The sequence below is a fragment of the Boleophthalmus pectinirostris genome, unplaced genomic scaffold (genome assembly GCF_026225935.1).
Source record: "Boleophthalmus pectinirostris isolate CB_2022bp ecotype Guang Dong unplaced genomic scaffold, ASM2622593v1 HiC_scaffold_1, whole genome shotgun sequence".
In the NCBI taxonomy this organism is placed as follows: domain Eukaryota; kingdom Metazoa; phylum Chordata; class Actinopteri; order Gobiiformes; family Gobiidae; genus Boleophthalmus; species Boleophthalmus pectinirostris.
Window position 1 is genome coordinate 32254154 of NW_026570970.1, and position 21824 is coordinate 32275977.

At 37.9% G+C, this 21824-nt stretch overlaps 1 protein-coding gene across 1 annotated transcript in view; it reads left to right on the forward strand.

Annotated features, from left to right (window-relative positions):
• Positions 1–21017, forward strand: part of LOC129407978 (nck-associated protein 5-like) — a 118049-nt gene extending 97032 nt beyond the window's left edge. Inside the window, exons 8-14 of the mRNA XM_055150638.1 lie at positions 1164–1331; positions 1626–2253; positions 3742–4246; positions 5682–5796; positions 7274–7349; positions 20889–20973; positions 21011–21017. Of these exons, the coding sequence (XP_055006613.1) occupies positions 1164–1331; positions 1626–2253; positions 3742–4246; positions 5682–5796; positions 7274–7349; positions 20889–20973; positions 21011–21017 (1584 nt within the window). The remainder of the gene's footprint in view (positions 1–1163; positions 1332–1625; positions 2254–3741; positions 4247–5681; positions 5797–7273; positions 7350–20888; positions 20974–21010) is intronic.
• The last annotated feature ends 807 nt before the right edge of the window (positions 21018–21824 follow it).

The following is a 21824-nucleotide window of genomic DNA, read 5'->3' on the forward strand; positions in this document are numbered from 1 at the left end:
TGAGAAAAAGGAAATAGATATTGGAAAACTTAACATCAGGAAATAAAAGGTATGACATGGAATAAAAGAGGTTCACGTCAGCTTCTGTGAAATGAGTGTGTAGTTTGTTTACATGCAATAATGGTTTTAGACAGTTTTAGACATCTTAGCTGAATTGGTGGTTTTCAGATTCCACATACTCCCAGATGAGGGCAAGAGACAGATTTCCCCTATTAATAACATTGCACTTTGCCATGAGATATCCAAAAGGTAAATAGACCCAAGAGCCCTCTGTGTTGCAATATTCATCTGCATTTTAACAATATCTTTATTAAATATTGCTGGCCTATAGAATGTTCCCATGTCATCTGAAACCAAGCAGTAAATTTGCATTCACATCAGATCAAGTTAAACTGGGACTGAACCTAGAACTAAACCTGGACTACACCAGGACTAAACCAGGGCATAAAGAGCCAAGCCAAGTCTAGCTTTAGGATTTGTTCACTCGACGGTAGGCAGGTACCTTTTTATTTAACCAACCACTGCTATTTGGTCGTGACATATGTAATTCGCCAAATCCCATAGGAAGAAGAGCAATAACGTCTTTCCCCTTGATAAAATTCATCAAACATTCTCTTTGTCCCAGCTTTAAATCCTCAATGTCGAGAATCGTTGCCAACACAGAATGTCTGTCTTCATCTACATCCATCTCAACCTCTTTGTTTACTGCTGTGTTGTACCACAAAAAGGACCCAGACAGGCTCTTCAGTTTGACGTCATGGCTTCACAGCTCTTCGCTGATTGTGCAGCGCGCAGCCTACAACTTCTGGGGTTCTTGTAAACCGTCTAGTGTATTCTGATTCCTGATCTAGTTGCTGGAGAGAAATTAAATTGAGCAGAGGCACTAGGTGGCGCCAGCCTGGCTAAGCCAAGTCTACATCAGGACAAAACTGGGCTAAAACCAGAAGAAGTGTTAAAAATTAAATCTTGACTTAAAATTATGTGATCTTACTACTTATAATTATTTTTGTAAACCAACTAACATAAAATATTTAAACAGAAAAAATATAATACAGTTATTATTAACAGTTTAAATTTTGATGGGTTAATGAAAGAAACAAGGCTGAATATGTTGCTTCTTGTTTAAATTAAAACTAACCAGTAATTCCATATCTATCTTTCAGGATCTGCAGAGGAACGGTAAAGCCAGTGTCCCGGTGGGCAGGTGGCCCAGTCTGCTCAGCCTCACCTGTCCCAGGAGCAGTGGCAGTGACCAGTCCCTGTCGAGCGGCTGCAGCGAGTACTCCTCAGGATCACACACCTGGGCAGAGGGGAGGGGCTTATCAAAACAGGTGAGTACAATTACTAATACAAATCAACAATAGGCTCTATTCCAGGAAGACGTTTGGAAAGATGCGATTACAACTTCTGGCAGGCTCTGTTCTAGTAAAAATTAGAAAATGATCAAGTTTTCTTCATCTACATCTACATGTAATTGTAGTGTTCCGTTACAACCATACCTATGTTCATAATTTCATCTTGTTTTGAACAAACACGCCGATACACTGCTCCCTATCCTGGTGAAAGGTGTCACTGCCCCCATAATCAGCTCTTAGTAACCCTATTTTGTTTGACTTTCTTTACAGTGTGGTGGAGGGCGAGACAAACGTCTGAGCAGTGGATCCTTCTCCAGCAACCAGTCTGCTCCCATTGAACCCACAGAGCTCGGCTGGAAAGAGGGTCACATACTGAAAGGACTGAAACGTCTTCAGATGTGTCCCAAAGAGGCTTCCTTGCACCCCTCCAGTCCGCACTGCAAGGACTGTATGACGTCTAACGAAGGCATATACTCTTTCGGGATGAAGTGCGGACAGAAAGTTAGCGCGACCAAGCAAGTGACGCCTGCTAGCAAGACTAATAAAGAAGTGGCTGAAGATGTAGCAGCTAACGTGGCTAACAGTGAGGCTAGTGAGCAACCGGCGAAAGAGCCAATTAGTCTGGATAAACTTGGCAGTTCAAAAGCAGCCGATACTGGTCTTTTGCTATCACCCGTGACCGATAATTTCTCATTTTTGCCCACGGTTAAGCCAGGAGTTAGCCCGACAGATGGCTTGCTGCAAATGGATGATGACAATTCACTAGAAAGGCAGAAATGTTTGAAGTTAAGTGATAAGAATAATAACCAAGAAAAGACAACGGATAGAAAGTCTAGGCTGGATCAGGTTAAAAAGCAGCAAGGCGGTTTGAAGCAAGTGGAGAAAGGAAGTATTCAAAGTACTGCTACTAGGGCCCTAAGTAGTGAGGCCAGACAGAGGAGCTCATCTATGGAAGTACCTCAATGTAGGGACCAAGCAAGTCAAGTCGAAAACCAGGAAAATGGAACAGCCGAATGTTCGCAACTGGGATTTAAGTTAGATATTAGCGATTCAGCGAGGAGGGCGTTCATTTTGAGGAGTAAGAGTGCAGATGGAGGACAAGATCAAACAAAACATACCCACTCACCTCTGCACCAAAAACTTATCAAGGATCATAAGCAGAAAGCACAAACCAGTACTCCTGGGCAAAGCGTAGCAAGTAAACGTACAAGTTACAGCAAAACTCACGGTGCAAGCAAAAATCAGTTCGGCAAAATTGAAAGAGACGAGCATGAAGTAGTGACAACTTCAAAATCTCTTGATAATGTACAAAATCGATCCCCTCTCGCATCTCCGGTAAAAAATTCAAAGCCATTTAAGACTCAGGAAGGTTTGAAGAGTCCAACTAAAATCCCGATGCAAATTACAAGATGCCAGTCAAATAATGAAACGATTGAAGATGGTGTTTATGATAATTTACTGTGTTCGCCCCGAAAGCAAAGAAGACAAGATTACGATGTTCCGAATTCTGAGCATAGGTCTCCCTCTCCCCCGCCACCTCCTGGACGAAGTACTTCACTGCTTCTTAGATCGAGCTCAGATTCCAAAACTCAAATGCCGCTTGGGGTCAAAACATCAAATTCAGCTAAGTCCAACCAGCTACTTTGTGGGCCTGACAATCAATATGCAAAACTAGACACGCATATCGGTTCAGCGAGAATTTTTCAAGTTCATGAATCGCAAGCTGGTCCGTCAGTGGTCACTTGCCACAATGAAAACGGACCACATTTTATATTAGCAAGTCAAAATATCCTCCAGCGATCTCAACAAAGCATCAGTGAGCCAAAGCTATCCGAAGCGCTTCCACATACATATTCAAATGTTTACTATCACGGCATTGTTCATAACCCGCAAAGTTCAACATCTAGAGCTGTTAAAATGGCCATCCCAGTCAATGCAAAGTCCCATGAAGCAATCGCTGGACAAGAAAGCAATACTTTTCTTGTTTTTGAACGCCCAGGCAAAGATGAAACAAAATGCCTCAAAACTTTTCAGTCTTTTTCCTGCGATCCTCAAAAGATGCAAGATGAAAAAGCTCGCCGTAGAGTTGACATGCGTTGTAATTCGTTGGATTCGGAGCCTTGTGTACAACCACTAGCTCCCGAACATGGCGTAATGTTGGATTGGGGATTTGACGAAGAAGGCTGGCTGTTCAAAAGATCAGTTTCGGTATCGACTAGACCTCCTTTCAAGCCTGTAATGGGTATGAACGGTGCTAAAGCACGTAGCCAGAGTTTTGGAGCACGCTACATGGACAGACCAAGTTTCAATCGGTCTGGTAAAGTTCGAACGCAAATCAAAACCCACTCAGGAAGTTCGTTAAATTCTCTGGGCGATGTCCTTCCAGGTAGTATGAGCTGTTCCAGTAGCTACCACTGCCCCATGAATCGATCGCTCTTGAATAACTTTTTAATTGAAGAGGGTCTATCTGCTCCTTCCCATTTGGCGTCATCCAGTGAAAGATTACAAAGCTTAAAACTACAACGTGAACAAGCAAGAAGATTACAAATCGAACAACAGTTTTCCAGCGCTTTTGGAGAGCCAGTATCTGAAGAACCGGAAAGACAAAGTACAATTACCACTATAGAAGAGAAGGTTATGATTGGGATCGAGGAAAATTTGCACAAGTCGCAAGAGCAAGAAAGAACCACGGAAGTGAAGCAGAAATCAGGGTCAAGTTTGGCAAATTGGTTTGGGTTTAGAAAGAGCAAACTGCCAGCGCCAAGTAAAAAGACGGAAGCACCGAAAGTAAAAGAGGAGAAGAGGGAGCAGAAGATTACGTCATTGCTTGGAGGGAAACAGACCAAGGCCGACAAGAAGAGAGAAAGACGGAAAAGTGAAGGCAAAGAAATGTAAGAAACTAAATGCATTTGATATCAGTGTTGTCTATTTAGTGAGGTGTGTGGTTGAGTGATACTATAGAACAGGTAAACAAGTAAACACAAACAACCACATCTGCCATTTACTGGTTAAAAAAACATCTTTAAGTGAGTTTGAAGTACTTCTATATAAAATGCCATACTATAGCAATCTATTTCTTGCTTGGTGTTGCCTGTAAACATGTACTGTATTTTCAGATGGACAATTCATGATTATATTGTTGATATAGATTTATTAGCCTTCTGAATTTGGACAAAAAAATAGTAGAACTTTCCTACATTATGTTTTGATTGTAGTGCTTAGACTACTGAAGTTCTAACCACACTTTTTGAATTTAGGGATTACCATGAAATATATTAACATTAAAACTCTTAATTCCTCTAAATCTCTTTAACCTGTCTGCCATGATATCAGTTATTTTACTCAATACAGTGAGAAGAGTAATTTTTTTTTCACAATTATTGACACCATGACTAAACAACTGGGAACTATTTTTTCTCATAGATTACCAATCTTTTGAGACCAACTTCCCGAATGATGCAATAAAGTTAGCGTGACATAAAAAGCCACATAATCACTTAATATTTATAACATTATAATAACGTTTTTGGAATATAAATGGAATAATTTTGATATTATTGTGACCTAAATAATCCTGATTTTCAATTAACCATTTACCATACCACAACACTTACAAAATTTACTCAATTTTAAGCCACGTTATCTTCTTAAAAACAAACCTGGCGTTGTGTGTTGTTTCTTTCTCACATGTTTGAGTAATCTATTATTATTAGTCTGTCACCTTGTGGTGTCATCAAGCTGTAGTTTTCAAGTACTTTTTTACCTTTTATTCAGTAGAGATCAGCAATTCCAGGGCTAGAATTATCAAAATGATTCTAGTGAAGATATGGAGTTTAAAAACACAGTGGAATTTTCAGTTTGAGAGAACTCAGCCTATACGTTTGTGTCTTAAACATTTGTGAAGAAACACAAGACAACGGCAGCTATGTTTTATTCATAAATTAGAAAATAGCGTATATATGGGCCCTTTAACCAAATAATCTTCTGTACCACACCACTTAACTTTTAAACTTTGCCTTGTGCTCTTCCATTTATATGAACTATTGACATCTCCATCTCATCTCATCACTGCCCAAAGCTTCAATCAGATAAATTGGCCGATATCACTTAGTCCAATATTATTATTTACTGCCTTATATGCTTAAATCTATCATACTATCTTAGACACATCAGTCATTCTCTCCCCTGAAACAAGTTGTGACACATTTTATAAAGATTCTTGCCAGGTTTTCAGAGATAGAGGTTCATCCATCAGTAGAAAGCACTCTAGGCATGTTGGGGCTTTGTCTATGGATGCTTTTGTTGATAAATGTTTATTTCTCACAGCTCCGTTACGAGGAGAGAGCCCCATGATGCAGTGCGCTCTTGTATCTCAATGCCATGTCCTGGAATGTCCCTCAATGACCTACAAGCACATGCAGACATCACTGGAGACCCAAAGGTAATCTACAAGGCAATGTATGGTGTAAAGCCAATGGGAGTTTGGCGGTTTTGAATTGGTAATTTTACTTTTCACACGTTTTAGTATTGCTTGGCCAGAAAGTTGTAGTAGGCCTATATTAAACCTGAGGTACCTGAATTAAAGTTATAGTATGTAACTTTGTGGAGGTGGAAAGTCATAATTTCATGCAAATAAATAGTTAAAAACAGACTTCAAAATATTACAAGATTATCATGGAAACAAGCAGGTAGAGGCCTTCCTCCAGGCCAAATAAGAATCAGGTTTGTGGAGATGCAAGGCCACTTACAGTAAGAATGATGTTCTTACACATTTTCCAGTGCAATAAAAACATCCATAAACCACATGCTTTAATTTTAGTTTATATTTTGGCAAAAAAGTTACACACTATAACAAGTAATAAAAGTTGTGTTATTCTCCAAAGGGAATAATGTAACAGCAGCACTTTACTATTAGATGCAGATGGTGTGCATTTTGGAACAAAGTGTTTTTATTTCTCTTCAACCTAGAAGTAAGGACCAACTTGCACTTGGGCGGTACATCCCAGTTTCACTTTGCCATCCAAACATTGTTAATTCAAAATATATATGCCAGTCACACCAGCCAAAAAATGCATAATGAAGAAGAAAAAATGTATACAAGTCGCACCAAACTATAAGCACTTTTTGCGGAATATGTATTTTATAAAATCAGAAACCAGGAATCGATATTTCATCTTGAGATAGTTATAGTAATAACAATAGAACAGAGAACAACAGGCTGTTAACATAACATATGAACAGTTCTTCAGATAACTATAGCATAAACAACACAATTCACTTCTGTGCATTTCCACGACCTCCGGAGGTAAATGGAGTGCCACTTTTCTGAATTTCGACAGGATGGTTTCGGTTGTCACTGAAGTTCAGGCTTTGATCCATCCAGTGACTTCAAGAAAGTTACATGCCACACCCTCCCGGTTGTTACAAGTAACTCACTCACTCTAAACTGTCTTTCTGCTGCTCATTTACCATTTTCAGCTGCAGATTTCACCACTTGAAGCTTGTAATCTGCAAAACATTATTTTAATTTTGGGAGCATTTGTGTTCAGTCTTCTCAGTTTTTATGAGTTTGTTTTAAATTTTAAATTTTCAGTGGTGCAGAAGTAATGGTGCGATCGACTGACATGATACAGACAGGACAGAGGCTTTCTGCAGCCGACATGCTCAGTAGAACCAAGTGACAGTGGTACAGGAGTAATAGGAGTAGCAGATACTAACACACAAGCCTAGAGCGCCCTCTCGCGGCTGTCAGTGTGAAAATTTTGATATATAAATCGCACCGGAGTATAAATCACAGGACCACCCAAACCTGGAAAAAAGTTTAACTTATAGTCTGAAAAATACAGTAATATGATTGTATTAATTTCCTATATTTAATGATGAAATGTTTTGCTAACTTTGATTTATTTCTCCCAAAGATGCCGATGTTGAACAGGAGATCTGACAGTGAGAACGGATCCGCAGTGACAAGCCCCTCCCAAGACGCCATCATAGGTCTGAATAACATTTTTCTATCTTCTTCCTAACCACAAAATGTGACTTTTTAGCTACTTGTTTCAGCTTTAAGAATCCACTATGTGTGCTTTACCATTTTACAGTTTGCAGACAGAAGTGAAGACCAAAAATGAATATTATGTGTAAGTCTTGACTATGGTGAACTTGCTGTTAGCAGTGAGACGTGCTCGATGCTAACGTCAGCCTGTGTGCTCCATGTTTCTTTTTCTCATTTGCTTGTTGTGCTGTTTTTTATGCATTTGTAACACTTATTTAACCAAAACATTTGTATATTAACAGTGGGTTTGAGACCTGATTGCTTGTCGTCATAGCTTCATTCAGTAAAAGTTGCATGCACAGATTCAGGCATGGTGAAGGCACTTGCTTTAAACTGTTCTATTGAGTTGCTTTGAGAATGGATTACAAGGCTGTTTACTTAAAATTATTCTCTTCTTCACTTGCCTTTTATAATTTGCTTTTGGGTGTATTCCAAACCAGCATCTTTTCAAAAACAATTACCTCTGTAGACTAATCTGTGTCTATATACTTTTCATCCACGCAATTTCACAAATTCTTTCAGGCAAAGTGGATGGAGTATTTTACTTAATGTTACAGCAAACCAATGCTTCAGATTCCTATGAAAATATCTTTACCAACTTTGACATTACCACACCACACGTTTCTATTAATACATGTAGTATTATAGAAGTTGTAGTAATAGTGGTAGCAGCAGCAGTAGCAGTACTATTAAAAGAAACAAATATGCAACTACTGTAACAACCAGGGATGTAACAATAACGGAAATATCGCAATATTGTATCATCAAAGTTCTCACAATAATATCGTGGACCATCACAAGTCTACAGAATTACAAGTCTCTTTGCTTAAATTAAGAATTATGGTGCAGCAATAGCTAAAAAAGACAGAGAGAACTACATAAACCATGATCCTTTGCTCCATTTCGGTGTAGACTACATGAAGAGATAACAGCACTTTTAAGTGGTTCTTTGGATTAAGTCTTAATCATTAATCATGAGCCTCCTCACCATATGTGAGCTTTCCCACAATATTGCAATAAATATCATACCGTGAGGTTCATACCATGACAATATCGTATCGTGAGACTTACATATCGTTACACCCATATAACAACTGTTTCTGTTACAGTGTTGTTTTCTCATCAAAAATATATATTTCATTTACACATGTTTAACACACAAACTCTGCATATTTAGGTGTGAAAAACACAGAAAACACTGTCCCACCATGTGATGTTATGTGATTAGGAAGTGCTCCACTGTGTTTTAGAACTTCATACACCTTCACTAGAGTCATATGGATATTTTCAGCTCTAGAATTGCCTCTCAATTAAACAAAAAGTAAAAGGATGTTACCTTGAAAAGTACTTTGAGTTTTGGAGATGTAGATAGAACAATAACAAAGGATTACTCAAACATGTGTGAATGAAACAAATTTTTTTTTAAACAACATTGTAACTGGGGATGTGCAAAAATATCGAAATACCGAAATATCAATATATCGTATTGTTTAATGTGATGATACACTATCAATTTCAGGGAGTTTTTGTGTATGTATTAACTGTGGTTTAACAAAGACTTTTAGTATCACAGCCATCATTTAGCCTTTATTTTTTATTGAACCATATCAAATCGATTTGAAATATATCGAATCGAATCAAAAGCTCACTGTATCGAGATATGTATCGTATTGTGGCCTATGTATCAAGGTATGTAAAGTATCGGCAACTTCTTAATGATACTCAGCCCTAATTATAACATGGCTTAATGCTCACAAGAGTCAAGTTTGTGTAATATAGGACCTTTAATCCCTTTATATTAAGACCTGGTTTAGTCCTCGTTTTATTTGTTTTATTTAGCAGGGACAGTGTACATTAATCAAAATCTCTATAAATGTACCAGAATTTTCCATCTGTAGTCCCTGGACAGATGGCAAAAGTGGTCACAGGATTAGAGTTGTATAGTTCTGTTTTAGACCAGGTGGTAGTGGTAGTTATGTGGCACTTCTTCTGCTCTCTGGGCAAACCAGGTCAAGACTCTGCTTGTGTTTTCCATTGTTGGCTTCAGTGTTTTTAAAGGAAATGTAGATTGGCACACACAGTACTGTCTCCCCCACTCATTGCAAATATCAAACATTCTCTTGACCTAGAGGGAAGGGTGAAATGTCTTAACTACACTGCAAAAAAACTAACAAAATCTAGTCAAGTTAAGATGACTTAAATTATAAATGTTTTATCATGATTTGAGTAAATTTCACTTGACAAGTAAAATTATCTGCCAGTGGAAGACTTTTTGTACTTATAAATGCATCTTGCTACACTTAAAATAAGAAAAACAACAACTGTTTGCACTTAACATAAGAAACACAATCAAATGTTGCTTGAATTAAGAAAAATACACTTGTTCCATTGGTAGATGATTCTACTTGTCAAGTTGAATCTACTCAAATAAAGTAAAATGTTCTTAATTTTAGTAATTTTAACTTACCTAGATATTGTTTTTTTTTCCAGTGTAGTAATAGCAGTAGTTTGTTGTTTTAATAGCAGTAGTAGTAGTAGTAGTAGTAGTAGTAGTCGTAGCAGTAGCAGTAGTGGTGGCAGTAGTACCAGTAGTAGTTGTTGTGGCAGCAGCATTATTTTTTGAACAGTGCAAACCAGGTCAACACGCTGCTAAGTATTTTCCATTTCTTAAAGGACAGGTATGAAAATGGACATATTTAATCAAAACCCAGTATAACAGTAGTTGTTGTAGTTGTTTTGCTGTGATAGTAATAGTAGTAGTATCATCCGTCATTGTTGTAGTAGTGGTAGTAGCAGTAATAGTAGCAGCAGCAGTTTTACCTTTTGGCCAGTGCAAACCAGGTCAGGACACTAAGCATGTCCCATATCTTAAAGGACAGGTAGAGGACTTTCTGATTGGCTGTACAACACACCACTATCACAGCTCTCATAGCAAATATCAAACATGGCTGACTCGGACCTTCTCTTGCCCTGGAGGGTTAATCACCTCATTAAAATTTCATTGGTGCTCGCCTAAGCTCACTCATCCGAGCCACTAGTCGGTGAATTAGCGCTGCCTTCAGCTCTTGTTGTGATCGGAATAGATTTAAGCTGCCTGGACTCGGGTCACGCTCCGCAGCCCTGATATGCACTTGGTCGATCGGTTGACGACGCAGTTTTTTAATTTGACGGTTTAAGACAACTAGAGAAAGCAAAGAAGAGGCAGTGTCCCGGGATGTCAGGAGTGAAGTTAAATATTTTGTGCTGATGAATAGTTGAGGGTGGAAGGATGGAGGTTACACCAAGAATACTAGTGTGAAATTACAACAGCAGGTACCTCATAATGAGATCATTGATTGCAATATATATGCGAGTGATATTTTTTATAAACGTACACAGGTGGCACCTTAAATACTGGCGCCACTTTGAATTCATATGCACGACATAGTTCACTTCAAAAGTATTTTTAGGGATGCACCTCTCCAGCGCTTTCAGGTCCGATGCAGTTCTGATTCTATAGCTCTAAGTATCTGCGGATATCCCATATGAACCGATACCAGTGCACAGAAAGTAAACAGCATTTATTTTCTTAAAACGAAAGTAAACAAAGACAAAATGTGTTATGTAGCTGTAATTTATTTTGCAAGTAGCTACAGAACAACTTTGTATAAATAAAAGTTCAAACATTATGAGACTTTCTGGACAAATACTACCAGTAAACAGTCCTATTACTATTATTATCAGTTTATATTTCCACCCAGAATATTGGCTGAAATGATATCTGGAAACCGATATGCGATCCTGCTAATGTTTCAGTATCGACGCCAATATCCGATGCATCACAAATTTTTATTCATACATTTTTTTTAACCCCATTGTTTTTTCAAGGAACAGGCAATATTCCTAGCCTGATTTATTTCGTAGAAACCGTCTGACCTCGCAGTGTTAGAATTTGTTTGCTCATCGGTAGGCGGGTACTTTTTATCATTTAACCAATCGCTGCTATTTGGTCGTGACGTATGTAATGCGCTGCTAACGGAGCTAACTGGTATATTAAGCTTTTCCCAAATCCCGTAGGAAGTCTTTCCCCTTGATGAAATTCACCAAACATTCTCTTTATTCCGCCTTTAAATCCTCGATCTCGGGAATCGTTCACAACACTGAATATATGACTTTTCACTGATTGGCTGGTGCCCAAACTCGCACTTTCAGGGTTTTTGCGAACTATGTAGTGTATTTTGATTCATGACCTAGTCGCTGGAGACAAATTAAATTGAGTGGAGGCACTAGGTGGCGCCATCCTGGCTACAATATTCCTGTTTATATTACGCTATTGTCTGAGCTATTTTATAATGTTGTTTCCTCATCAAAAACATAAGCAGTTGTTTTTCATGATGATGTCATTTGGTATACAAGTGTTCCAGTGGTTTTTAAAACTTTACTAGAATAATTTCGAGAATTTCAGAACTGCCAATCTCTACTGAACTAAAGGTAAAAGATAGTTAATAATTTGAAAATTACCGCTTCATGACACCACTTTGAGCTTTGAGATGTAGACTGACTAATAATAAAGGGCTACTCAAACATGTGTGAATGAAACAAAACACAACTTCAGGTATGTTTTTGATGTAACAACATTATAACATGGCACATGGCAACATGGTTCTCAATAGTCAATTTTACGTAATATAGTACTATGTTTGACAGTGAATATTTATAGTACATTTATGGTGAACAGATAAAAGGTTATTGTGTGAGAGGAGAGGAAGTAGAATGATACTGGATGAACTGCAAAACTATTTATTCTAAAAACATCTAAACTTATACAAAATGTTAGTCCTTGTAGGTAAAGCTCCAGAGAGTCTGCACCACTCCCACTATTTGGTTTACATTGGATTTCATCATAACATGACCTCCAGACATTTCTAAATGATTTAACACAGACTACCCTAAAACTCTATTTGTTCTACTGTGTTTACCATTAATCTCAGTGAGGATGTCATTTGTTTCTTAAACAGGTGTGCTAATGTTTCAGACTCATTTGTGCACTATATTTAAAAAATCATAATTCACTTCAAAGGCAGCTGCAGCTTTAAGAATAAGTGATGTTAGTCCTAAACTTTTCACACCAATGTAATGAAAACAGTTTTACTTCTCATTGCTACAAGGTGGGAATTTTTTTATCTAACTTAAATCTGGACTAAACTAGTTCAAAACTTAACCAGGGCTGCACCGGTATAAACCACGGTAATAAGTAGGACTAAACCAGGACCATATTCACACTAATATACTAAAGCGCAAAGCCTATAATTCATGCCAGAATCCAGGAAGAAACCAGGTAAAGACTAAATCATGGTCTACATTATATCAAGGACTAAATGAGATCTAAACCGGGTCTAAATAGGGACATAGCTAAAATCTTTTAAACAGTATAAAATAGTGGAACTAAACCAGATCTGAACCAGGTCTGAAACAGTTCTCACATAGCCTTAACTCATAAGTGACTAAAACGGCAATTCTACTACTAACACTATAGTATTACTGTCATCATTGCTAAGTATTTGTCAGTCATATCCTTGAGGTGACAGTAGCTGAGTTGAGTGTTTGACAAACCACTGATCCAAAGGTTGGCAGTTCCAATCTCGCTTTTTGACATAAACATCATTGGTAGGGGTGTGCAAAAATATCGAAATATCAATATATAGTATCCGTCCAATGAGATTCATTTGGTCTTTCGATATTTTATCTTATTAGGTTCTTTTTACAGACCAAGAGTTTGTTTTTCATACCTGAGAGGTTCGACTGCTCACTAGCGCTCTTCCTCAGAGTGGTCACGTGATGTTGCTGTGATGTGTAGGAAGACAGCGCCAAAACCTGTATAAATCAGCTGAGCGACACATCAAAGCAGCATCACGTGACCACTCTGAGGAAGAGCGCTAGTGAGCAGTCGAAACTGTCAGGAATGAAAAATAAACTCTTGGTCTGTAAAAAGAACCTAATAACATATCAATATATTGTATCCTTTGATGTGATGATACAGTATCCATATCGGGGGCTGTTGTATTGATATATCTGAAAGAGTATTTTTTGGTATATTTTGCTAAATTATTTTGCTACAATTTTGTTGCTTATTCAGAGGAAGGAAACTCATTTATGTGTCACATTTGACATATTTACCATTTTGATTATTTAAAATGTATGTGTTTAATTTGAACACTTTTAGTATCACAGACATGATTTTGTCTTTATTATTGAATCAATTTGAAATATAGTGTATCAAATTGAATGTGCACTGTATCGAGATATGTATCGTATCGTGGGCTGTGTATCAACGTATGCATTGTATCTGCAACTTCTTAATGATACCCATTGGTTAAGCGGTCGGATGCACTGTTGGCGCGATTCCAGCCTCCACAGATGAATGCTATTATTATGTCCTTGGGCAAGACACATAACCCCCAGTCTCTGCGGACACTGGTGTGTGAATGGGTGAGTGGTTCCTTGATGCAAAGTGCTTTGAGTGCCTTGAAGGTAGAAAGGCGCTGCATAAAAATGTGACTACTTACCGTATTCTTGTAGAGTTCTAACAGATATTCAGCTGTGAGTTGCTTAGCTGTGTGGCCCTAACACAATTTGTACACATTAGAAGTTACTAGAACCACTATTACTATTACTGCTACTCTTACTACTACTGATATAACTGCTACTACTGCTGCTGTTATGTATTTGTAAGGTTTGTAATCAAGTTTATAGACAGAGTAGCCAAAATACACACATGAAGCAACTATTTCTGCTACTACTACTACTACTACTACTACTACTACTACTACTACTACTACTACTACTACGTTACCATATAGTCTTAGTTTTGACATAAATCCAGGCCATTTAAAAACAATTCAGGAAAGGTCCATTTGGGTCCTATTTATGTGATTTCTTTTTCAGTACTGATACTTGTTCAAATGAGTATGCAGTTTCGATACAGTTTTATTATCAATTAGTATCTGGGTATCAATTTCTCAACAATCCTTTTTCTCTTCGTTATAATCTTTGGCGTATTTGGCCTAACATATGCATTGAAAACTATTCTCTTTCTGCTATTAATACTACTGCTATTACGACCACTCAGCCACCAATCATTTCTCCAACAATCTTGTAAGCTTTGACACGCACAGTTCTTCTTATTGACAGCGTTGCTTGAATACAACACGGTGGAAGCTTGTGGAGACCAATCAATCGTCTGTAATTCTGCTTTTCCAGACAACACCATGCCACATCGGCGCGTGTTAAACTCCCAAGTAAAGACTCTGCTAATCAATATGGCTACGGCTCTGTCCTGTGGCTCCTCACTTCAATTATTCCCTCTTCTTCTTGTTTACACTGTGATAGAAATAACAATTTTCATCTGAGTTGTTATGGCAACGTGGGCTGACATAAAGACAATATTTACGTAATTAGAATTCAAATAAGAGAGATTTTATGTGACGTGCATAGAATAATATTAGCTGTAAATTATGTGGTTTGAAACTTAAATTGAAGCACAGCAGTTTACAAATGAGCTATTGTAATATAGAGTGGGGTACCATAAGGAAACAGAAACACCAATTTTAACTGAAGCACTAGATTTTGATAGGAAAAAGTCCCTGAAATGTTGCATATAATAGAAAGCTAAAACCCATAAATAGCAGAATGGGTTTACAATATGGTTGTCAAAAGTATCTAAAATCAAATATTATCAATAGTAAAGTAGTATCAGATCTAGATAATCCTTTAAGCAAGCGATAATAAAAAAAAGTCACATTCATAGGACAGAAATTAACCTTTCCTGAATAGCTTTACTTGAGCTGTATCATGACACAGATCCGATTATTTCAAATGCGACTCATGCCACATGGATATGTGCTCCTAACCGATACATATCCAATCTTTTGACATGCAACTTCAGTCTGAACGGCCAGGTCACATTCATTCAGCCTACACATCACAAATGTACAGAGACGTTCTTCTCGTCATCTGAAAATTGTGTATGAACTAATTGAATAAATATGAACTAATTTCACAAAAAAATCCAAATTGAGCATTAAGCCCTGCAGTTTGAACATAACCAAAGACTAGTTTACCCCCATGGACCACTATGGAACCTAATTGAATGACTGAAGGATTACACAGATATAAGGACACATGGTAATATAAAAGAAAGTACAATGATTTAATGTTCAAAATCACATTCTATTGTCTAAAGAAGGAATGTTTTTTATTATCATTGCGGTATCGGAATCAGTATTGAGTAATGAGTATCGTTTCTGTTCCTCAGTATCAAATCAAGTTTGAAATTTTTGTATCAGCACTAAATTACAAAAATTAAAAAGTCATAGTTTTGTGAGAGTACAACTGTCTCAAACAAAAATTGACAACAAAAGTTTGATAGAACAACATTTAGGGCTATAATTGTTTGGGTGCATTATCTGTTTTCCCAATATCGCATTGTAATCAGACGAAATCAAATGACTAACTTTTCAGCCCCAAGTTGAACCTGATAGAGGATCTTCCACAAGTACCAAAACATTGCAATATTTCCTCCAATTTATCTTATTTTGTTTTTATTTTCCATCGTCACATTATGAAGTGACAGAAGGCTCAATGTACCTTTTCTGAATGAACTAATCAAGGGTTTTGGAGAAGCAGATGTCTATGCGTTATGTTGTGCCAAACGATTCACTTGGCAATCAGCAGTTCACAAAAGTGCATCTTTGAATATTAAGTAGATTTCTTTATTTTCAGATCCACACTACACTACCTGCATTTATGGAATAATAACAGCCAGTGACTTTTTTAATATTTACAGTGACATGCCGACCAAACTTCTTAAATATTCATTAGAAATATGGCTTTTGTTCGAGGTTAAAATATGAATAACTTTTTCTCTGTATAATATTCACATTCAGTGAACAGTTCAGTCACATTGCCATTAAAGGTATTATATTACACAAAAACTGACTCTTATGAACTTTAAGCCATGTTATAATGCTGTTACTTCCTCAAAAACAGACCTGGAGTTGTGTTTTGTTTCATTCTCACATGTTTGAGTAATCCTGGTTTATTAGTCTGTCTACATCTCCAAAGTTTAAAATGCTCTGTTCCACCTTGTGATGTCTCTTTAGGGCTGAAGATATGTGTATTTATGTATGTATGTGTATGTGTATGTGTGTATGTGTATGTGTGAGGGTGTATGGATTTTAAAAACACAGTGGAGCACTTTCGATATTACAACATGGTATCACAAAGTGGAAGAGACCATTTTTTTTTCTTGTTTGTGAGAAGAAATCAGGCTAAATATGAAGAGTTTGTGTGTTATATAAAACGTGTGTGTGTTGTTTAGGGCTGATGAACGATCTATCATTTTGGACCGAAAATCGCGATTGGGAGCGTCATAACTGCGTTTTTTTGCAGTGCTCCTAAAGCCCAATTTAAGGGCAAAATATAGTTCTGCGTCAACTTAATGCACACTGCTGCCATCGCCTTGTCGCCGTCGTTTTTGATTTATGAGGTCTGCGCCGAGGTCTATGCACTGCAAAGTAACTCACCACAACGCTGGGAGGCTAGGATTTAAACCTGCCGTTCATGTAATATTTTACATGCATCATCAACATATCCTCTGTCACAGAAGAACACTCATATTCCACTGAGTCGTGTCCTTTAGTCCGACAGAAGCTGAACCGCATCACGGCACAAGGAATGAGTTTTGGTTCTGTAAAACGTAAACAAATGTGTGCAAACGGTCCAGTGTCAAAGCGTCGGTGCAGGACTCTGGTATGACGTCAGTTTCTGTGATGTTTGCAAATGTTCACGTGCACTCAAATTTGATATGAAAAGTTTGGTGGATGCAATCAAAATCATAATATCTGCTAGAAAAATCGCAATACAATTTTTTCTTAAAATCATTCAGTCCTAGTGTTGTTATGTGTGAATGAAACAAAACTCAACTCCTGGTATGTTTTTGATGAAGAAACATTAGAACATAATAATAATGTATTACTATAATCTATAGTGTCTATTATCTATTATTACGGTCACAGCTATCCTAACAGAGATCCTAACTGACAGAGATGTGGCTTTCAATCTGTGCTCCTGACTCCTCGATCATCAAAAACATGATCACACTAACACATTTTTATTGGTCAGAAGGAACTGAAAGTATTCGATACACATTTATTAAGCTAAAGTTAAAGGTGCGCTATGTAACTTTTATGAAAGATGTTACACCACAAGTTTGTCTCCTTTTAAAATGTTATTGCTTTGCATGGAATGTCATTCAATTTATCTTACTTACTTAATTTTATTTCCTTACAGGTGTTTTTATTGTTTGTAAATCCCTTTTAAAAAAAGCATTCTTAATCGGGGGTTTCCTCTCCACAGATCTGACCTATAATTTATCCTAGTGGTGTGTCGCCTGCTTATCTTCATGACGAAAGATAATGCCACATTCGAGGAAAGGCAATAGCATTGTTATGAAGACAAGCAGGAGGCAATGACCAGAAAAGTTACATAGTGCACCTTTAAATTAAGTTTGAGTTGAATTATGAAGTTTGTGCATTTGTAAAATCAAGTGGAAGTTTCCATGGAGATGTTTCAATGAATAAATTGGTAGCAGCAGCTGTCTCTGCTCCTGTGTTAGTGCCTACAGCTCAATGCTATGGGCTAATCTCAAAGTCTGTGGCTGTAGCTTCGAGAAATCCCATAATAATTCACTTTCACTGCAAAAAGTAATAACTGGATAAGTTAAAATGACTGGAATTAAGACTATGTTATCTTGATTTGAGTAGATTTGACTTGCCAATGGAACAATATATTTTTCTTAGATCAAACAATTTAAGATCCCCTGCTATATAGTTATAATTTGACACCCATGGATCATTATGTTATAATTTGGACTTTTTAAACCACAATATTCATCTAAAACAAAGAGGAGAGCCATGACCGTAGCTGCACATCACACTAGCGAGTAGCAGATTATCTTTTAATTTGTGCTAAAATTACTATGCTGCCGAATCCTCTGTGTATTACCGATTAAGAAAATCAAATTGGAGAACAGAGTAATTATAAAGCAGTGAGCATGTACGCTGGTGATTGAAAACGGGGGTTGATTGAGACTGAAATTACGCAAACATGCATGAATCAACAACTTCGAGAGGGTAAATGAGAAGGGACAACTTTAACAATGTAAAAACTCAAACTGGTCGATTTTATATACCGTATTTTTCAGACTACAAGTCGCTCTGGAGTATAAGGCACACTTTTTTGGGGAAATTTATTTTATAAAATCAGAGACCAGGAACTGACATTTCATCTTGAAAGGCAAGTTATAATAATAACAATAGAACAGAGAACAACAGGCTGTTAACGTCACATATGAACAGTTCTTCAAATAACTATAGCATAAACAACAGAACAGAACAAGTTTACCAAACTCTCCATCTCACTCCAAATCACTAAATCCACTGAATTCTTCATCCTCGGTGTCACTTCTGAGTAACTCCATGACCTCTGAAGGTAAACGGAGCGCCGCTTTCTCTTCTACATAGCTGCGTCAGACTCAGCATCAGTTCCAGTTAGAATTATTCTGGCCTTTCTGAATCCCGACAGGATGTTTTCAGTTGTCACTGAAGTCCATACTTCATCGATCCACCCAATGACTTCCAGGAAAGTTACATGGCTTATCCTCCCAGTTGCTGCAGAGCTGTTTTCTCCATCCCCGCTTTCTGCCAGTCTCTCACAAGTTTCTTGCTTGCTCCAAACTTTATTTCTGCTGCTTGATTATTGTTTTCGGCTGCACATTTCACTACTTACAGCAGGACATCAGCTCTTTCTGCAGGAGACATGAACAGTAGAGCCAAGTGACAGTGGTACAAGAGTAATAAGAGTAACAGATATTGGCACACAAGCCTAGAGCCACTTGCGGCTGTCAGTTTGAAAATTTTAATATATAAGTCGCACCGGAGTATAAGTTGCAGGACCACCCAAACCATGAAAAAAAGTGCGACTTATAGTCCAAAAAATATGGTAATCGTCTGCTTTAAGTATAACAAGATGTTTAGTTAAGCCTGACGCTTTTAACATGCCAAGTCCAATCTACTCAAGTCAAAATAAAGTAGTCTTAATTCAAGTAATGTGAACTGACCTAGAAATTACTTTTTGTGGTGTTCTTTTTTCAAGATATGCAACTAATGTGTGAGTGCTTCCTGTATTACAATGTTCCTTGATGGTGTAACTCATGTATTTCTGTCTAAATACATGCGTTTGTGGTGTATTGGTGGATATGCCATGACATGCATTTAATATTGAATGTGACTGGTGCATGCAACTAACCCTAACCCTGACAATACTGTGTGTATCAAAAACAGTGGTTCAAGTGGGTTTTATATTCACAAAATCGCTCTTAGTGTTTTGGTTATTTAAATTATAATAGTGCCTCGCTGTTGTAATTGGATTGGCCCCAACCACCATTTTTCATTTAGAAACATTGGCCAAGAGAAATAATGAGTTTGGAAATGTTAACTATAGCTTGCCTGTTTACTTATAATAGAGCAACAATAGCGCTCTCTATACAATAAATAATTCATGTAATTTTTTAGTTTGTTGACCAATGGGACCAGTCTCACAAATGTGGGTGAAATGCAGTGTGTTTATTTAAATACAAGGAGTAACAAAACATCATCATTTTGTGTTTGTAGTCTCTTCTACAGCTAACCCAATCTGTCGGGAGAAATATCATCAGCCATAATAGATCTTAAAGCTTTTATATTACACAAAATTGACTTTTGTGAGCTTCGTCAAAACATACAGTTGTGTTTTGTTTCATTCACACATCCTCCAAATCCTTTATTATTAGGCTGTCCACATCGACAAAGCTCAAAATGCTCCATTCCACCTTGAGATGTCATGAAGCGGTAATTTTCAAGTTAACAGCCTTTTACCTTTTAGTTCAGTAGAGAGTGGCAAAGTCAGGGCTGAAATTATCCCAATGATTCTAGTGAAGGTGAATGGAGTTTAAAATGACAGTGGAGCACTTCCTGTATTGCCACATGACATCAAAAGGTGGAACAGAGTGTTTTCAGTTTGAGAGAAGTCTGCCTAAATATGCAGGGTTTCTGTGTTAAGCATGTGTGAATGAAACAAAACACAACTTCGGGTATGTTTTTGATGACAACATTATAACATAGATTAGAAAATAATGTAATAAATAGGAGTAAGGCTTTAGTAGTTAGTTAGTATTTATGATGAAACATAGAAGTTCATAATTCAACCTTCTACAGCTCAAACCTCATCATAGTACAGAAAAATGACCCAAATGTTAGTCGTCTTAAGTGTTTACTTGTGAGACTGGCCCCTGGTTTACTATAGACACTCATTATTTCCACTTAAACCATAGATCTGTTGTTTTCCTGCTCGTCCTCCTGTCCTCCGCCTGTTTGTTGAACCACAAATGCTCTGCTTGTGCTCAGGCTCTGGATGCACGATGCGAACATTGGACAGTGGAATTGGGACCATCCCCCTTCCTGAATCCTGCTCCTTCTTCTCCTCCATCCTGCACCTCCTCCCTAAGTCCTCCTCCAACCCGGAGCAGGCCCTGAGCCCCCCCTGCGTCCCGGGCGGCCCCTCCCCCCTCCCCCGCTGGAGAGTCCCGTCCGGCTCCAAGGACCAAGCGGGGATGCCCAGTTCTCTGTCCGACTCGTCCGTGCCCCTCCTCCAGTCAGTGCCTTTCCCCCATGTGGCCTTCCTCCAGCCTGCCCCCCTGACCTCTGACCCCCGAGTGACTGCAATGTGCGAGCCCCACAGCCGCCTGCCCCGCCCACAATCAGGTATAGTACACAAGCCACTCCCACAATTTGCTCTAGCCCCGCCCATAATTAGGTATAGTTCTCAGTCTACGCCTGTCTGTAGAGATTGGCAATTCCAGGGCTGAAATTATCCAAATGAATCTAGTGAAGGTGTATGGAGTTTAAAAACACAGTGGAGCACTTCCTGTATGACAACATCAAGAAATAGAAGGAGTATTTTTTGTTTGAGAACCTAAATAATATGCAGGATGTGTGTTAAACGCGTGAATGAAACACACTTCCAGGTTTTTGATGAGGAAACATTAAAACACAGATGAGAAAATAGCGTAGTTATATGGGCCCGTTAATGATAAGGAAGCACCATTTTAACATGATTAAAAAGTCTTTTCTTTTCACAATATGTCCCTTTAAACTTAATGGTGCAAAAGGTCCAATGTCTCCACCAAACTGAAACCACAACATTGTCCTTGGTGACTTTAGTGCACTTTGAATTAATGAAAGCCATTTGTGACCCAGCAGTTGGGAACCTTCTTAATTAAACGCATTAGACAGTTTTAAGTGAACTCTGAGTCACTTTTTTCATCACATACTCTGGGATAG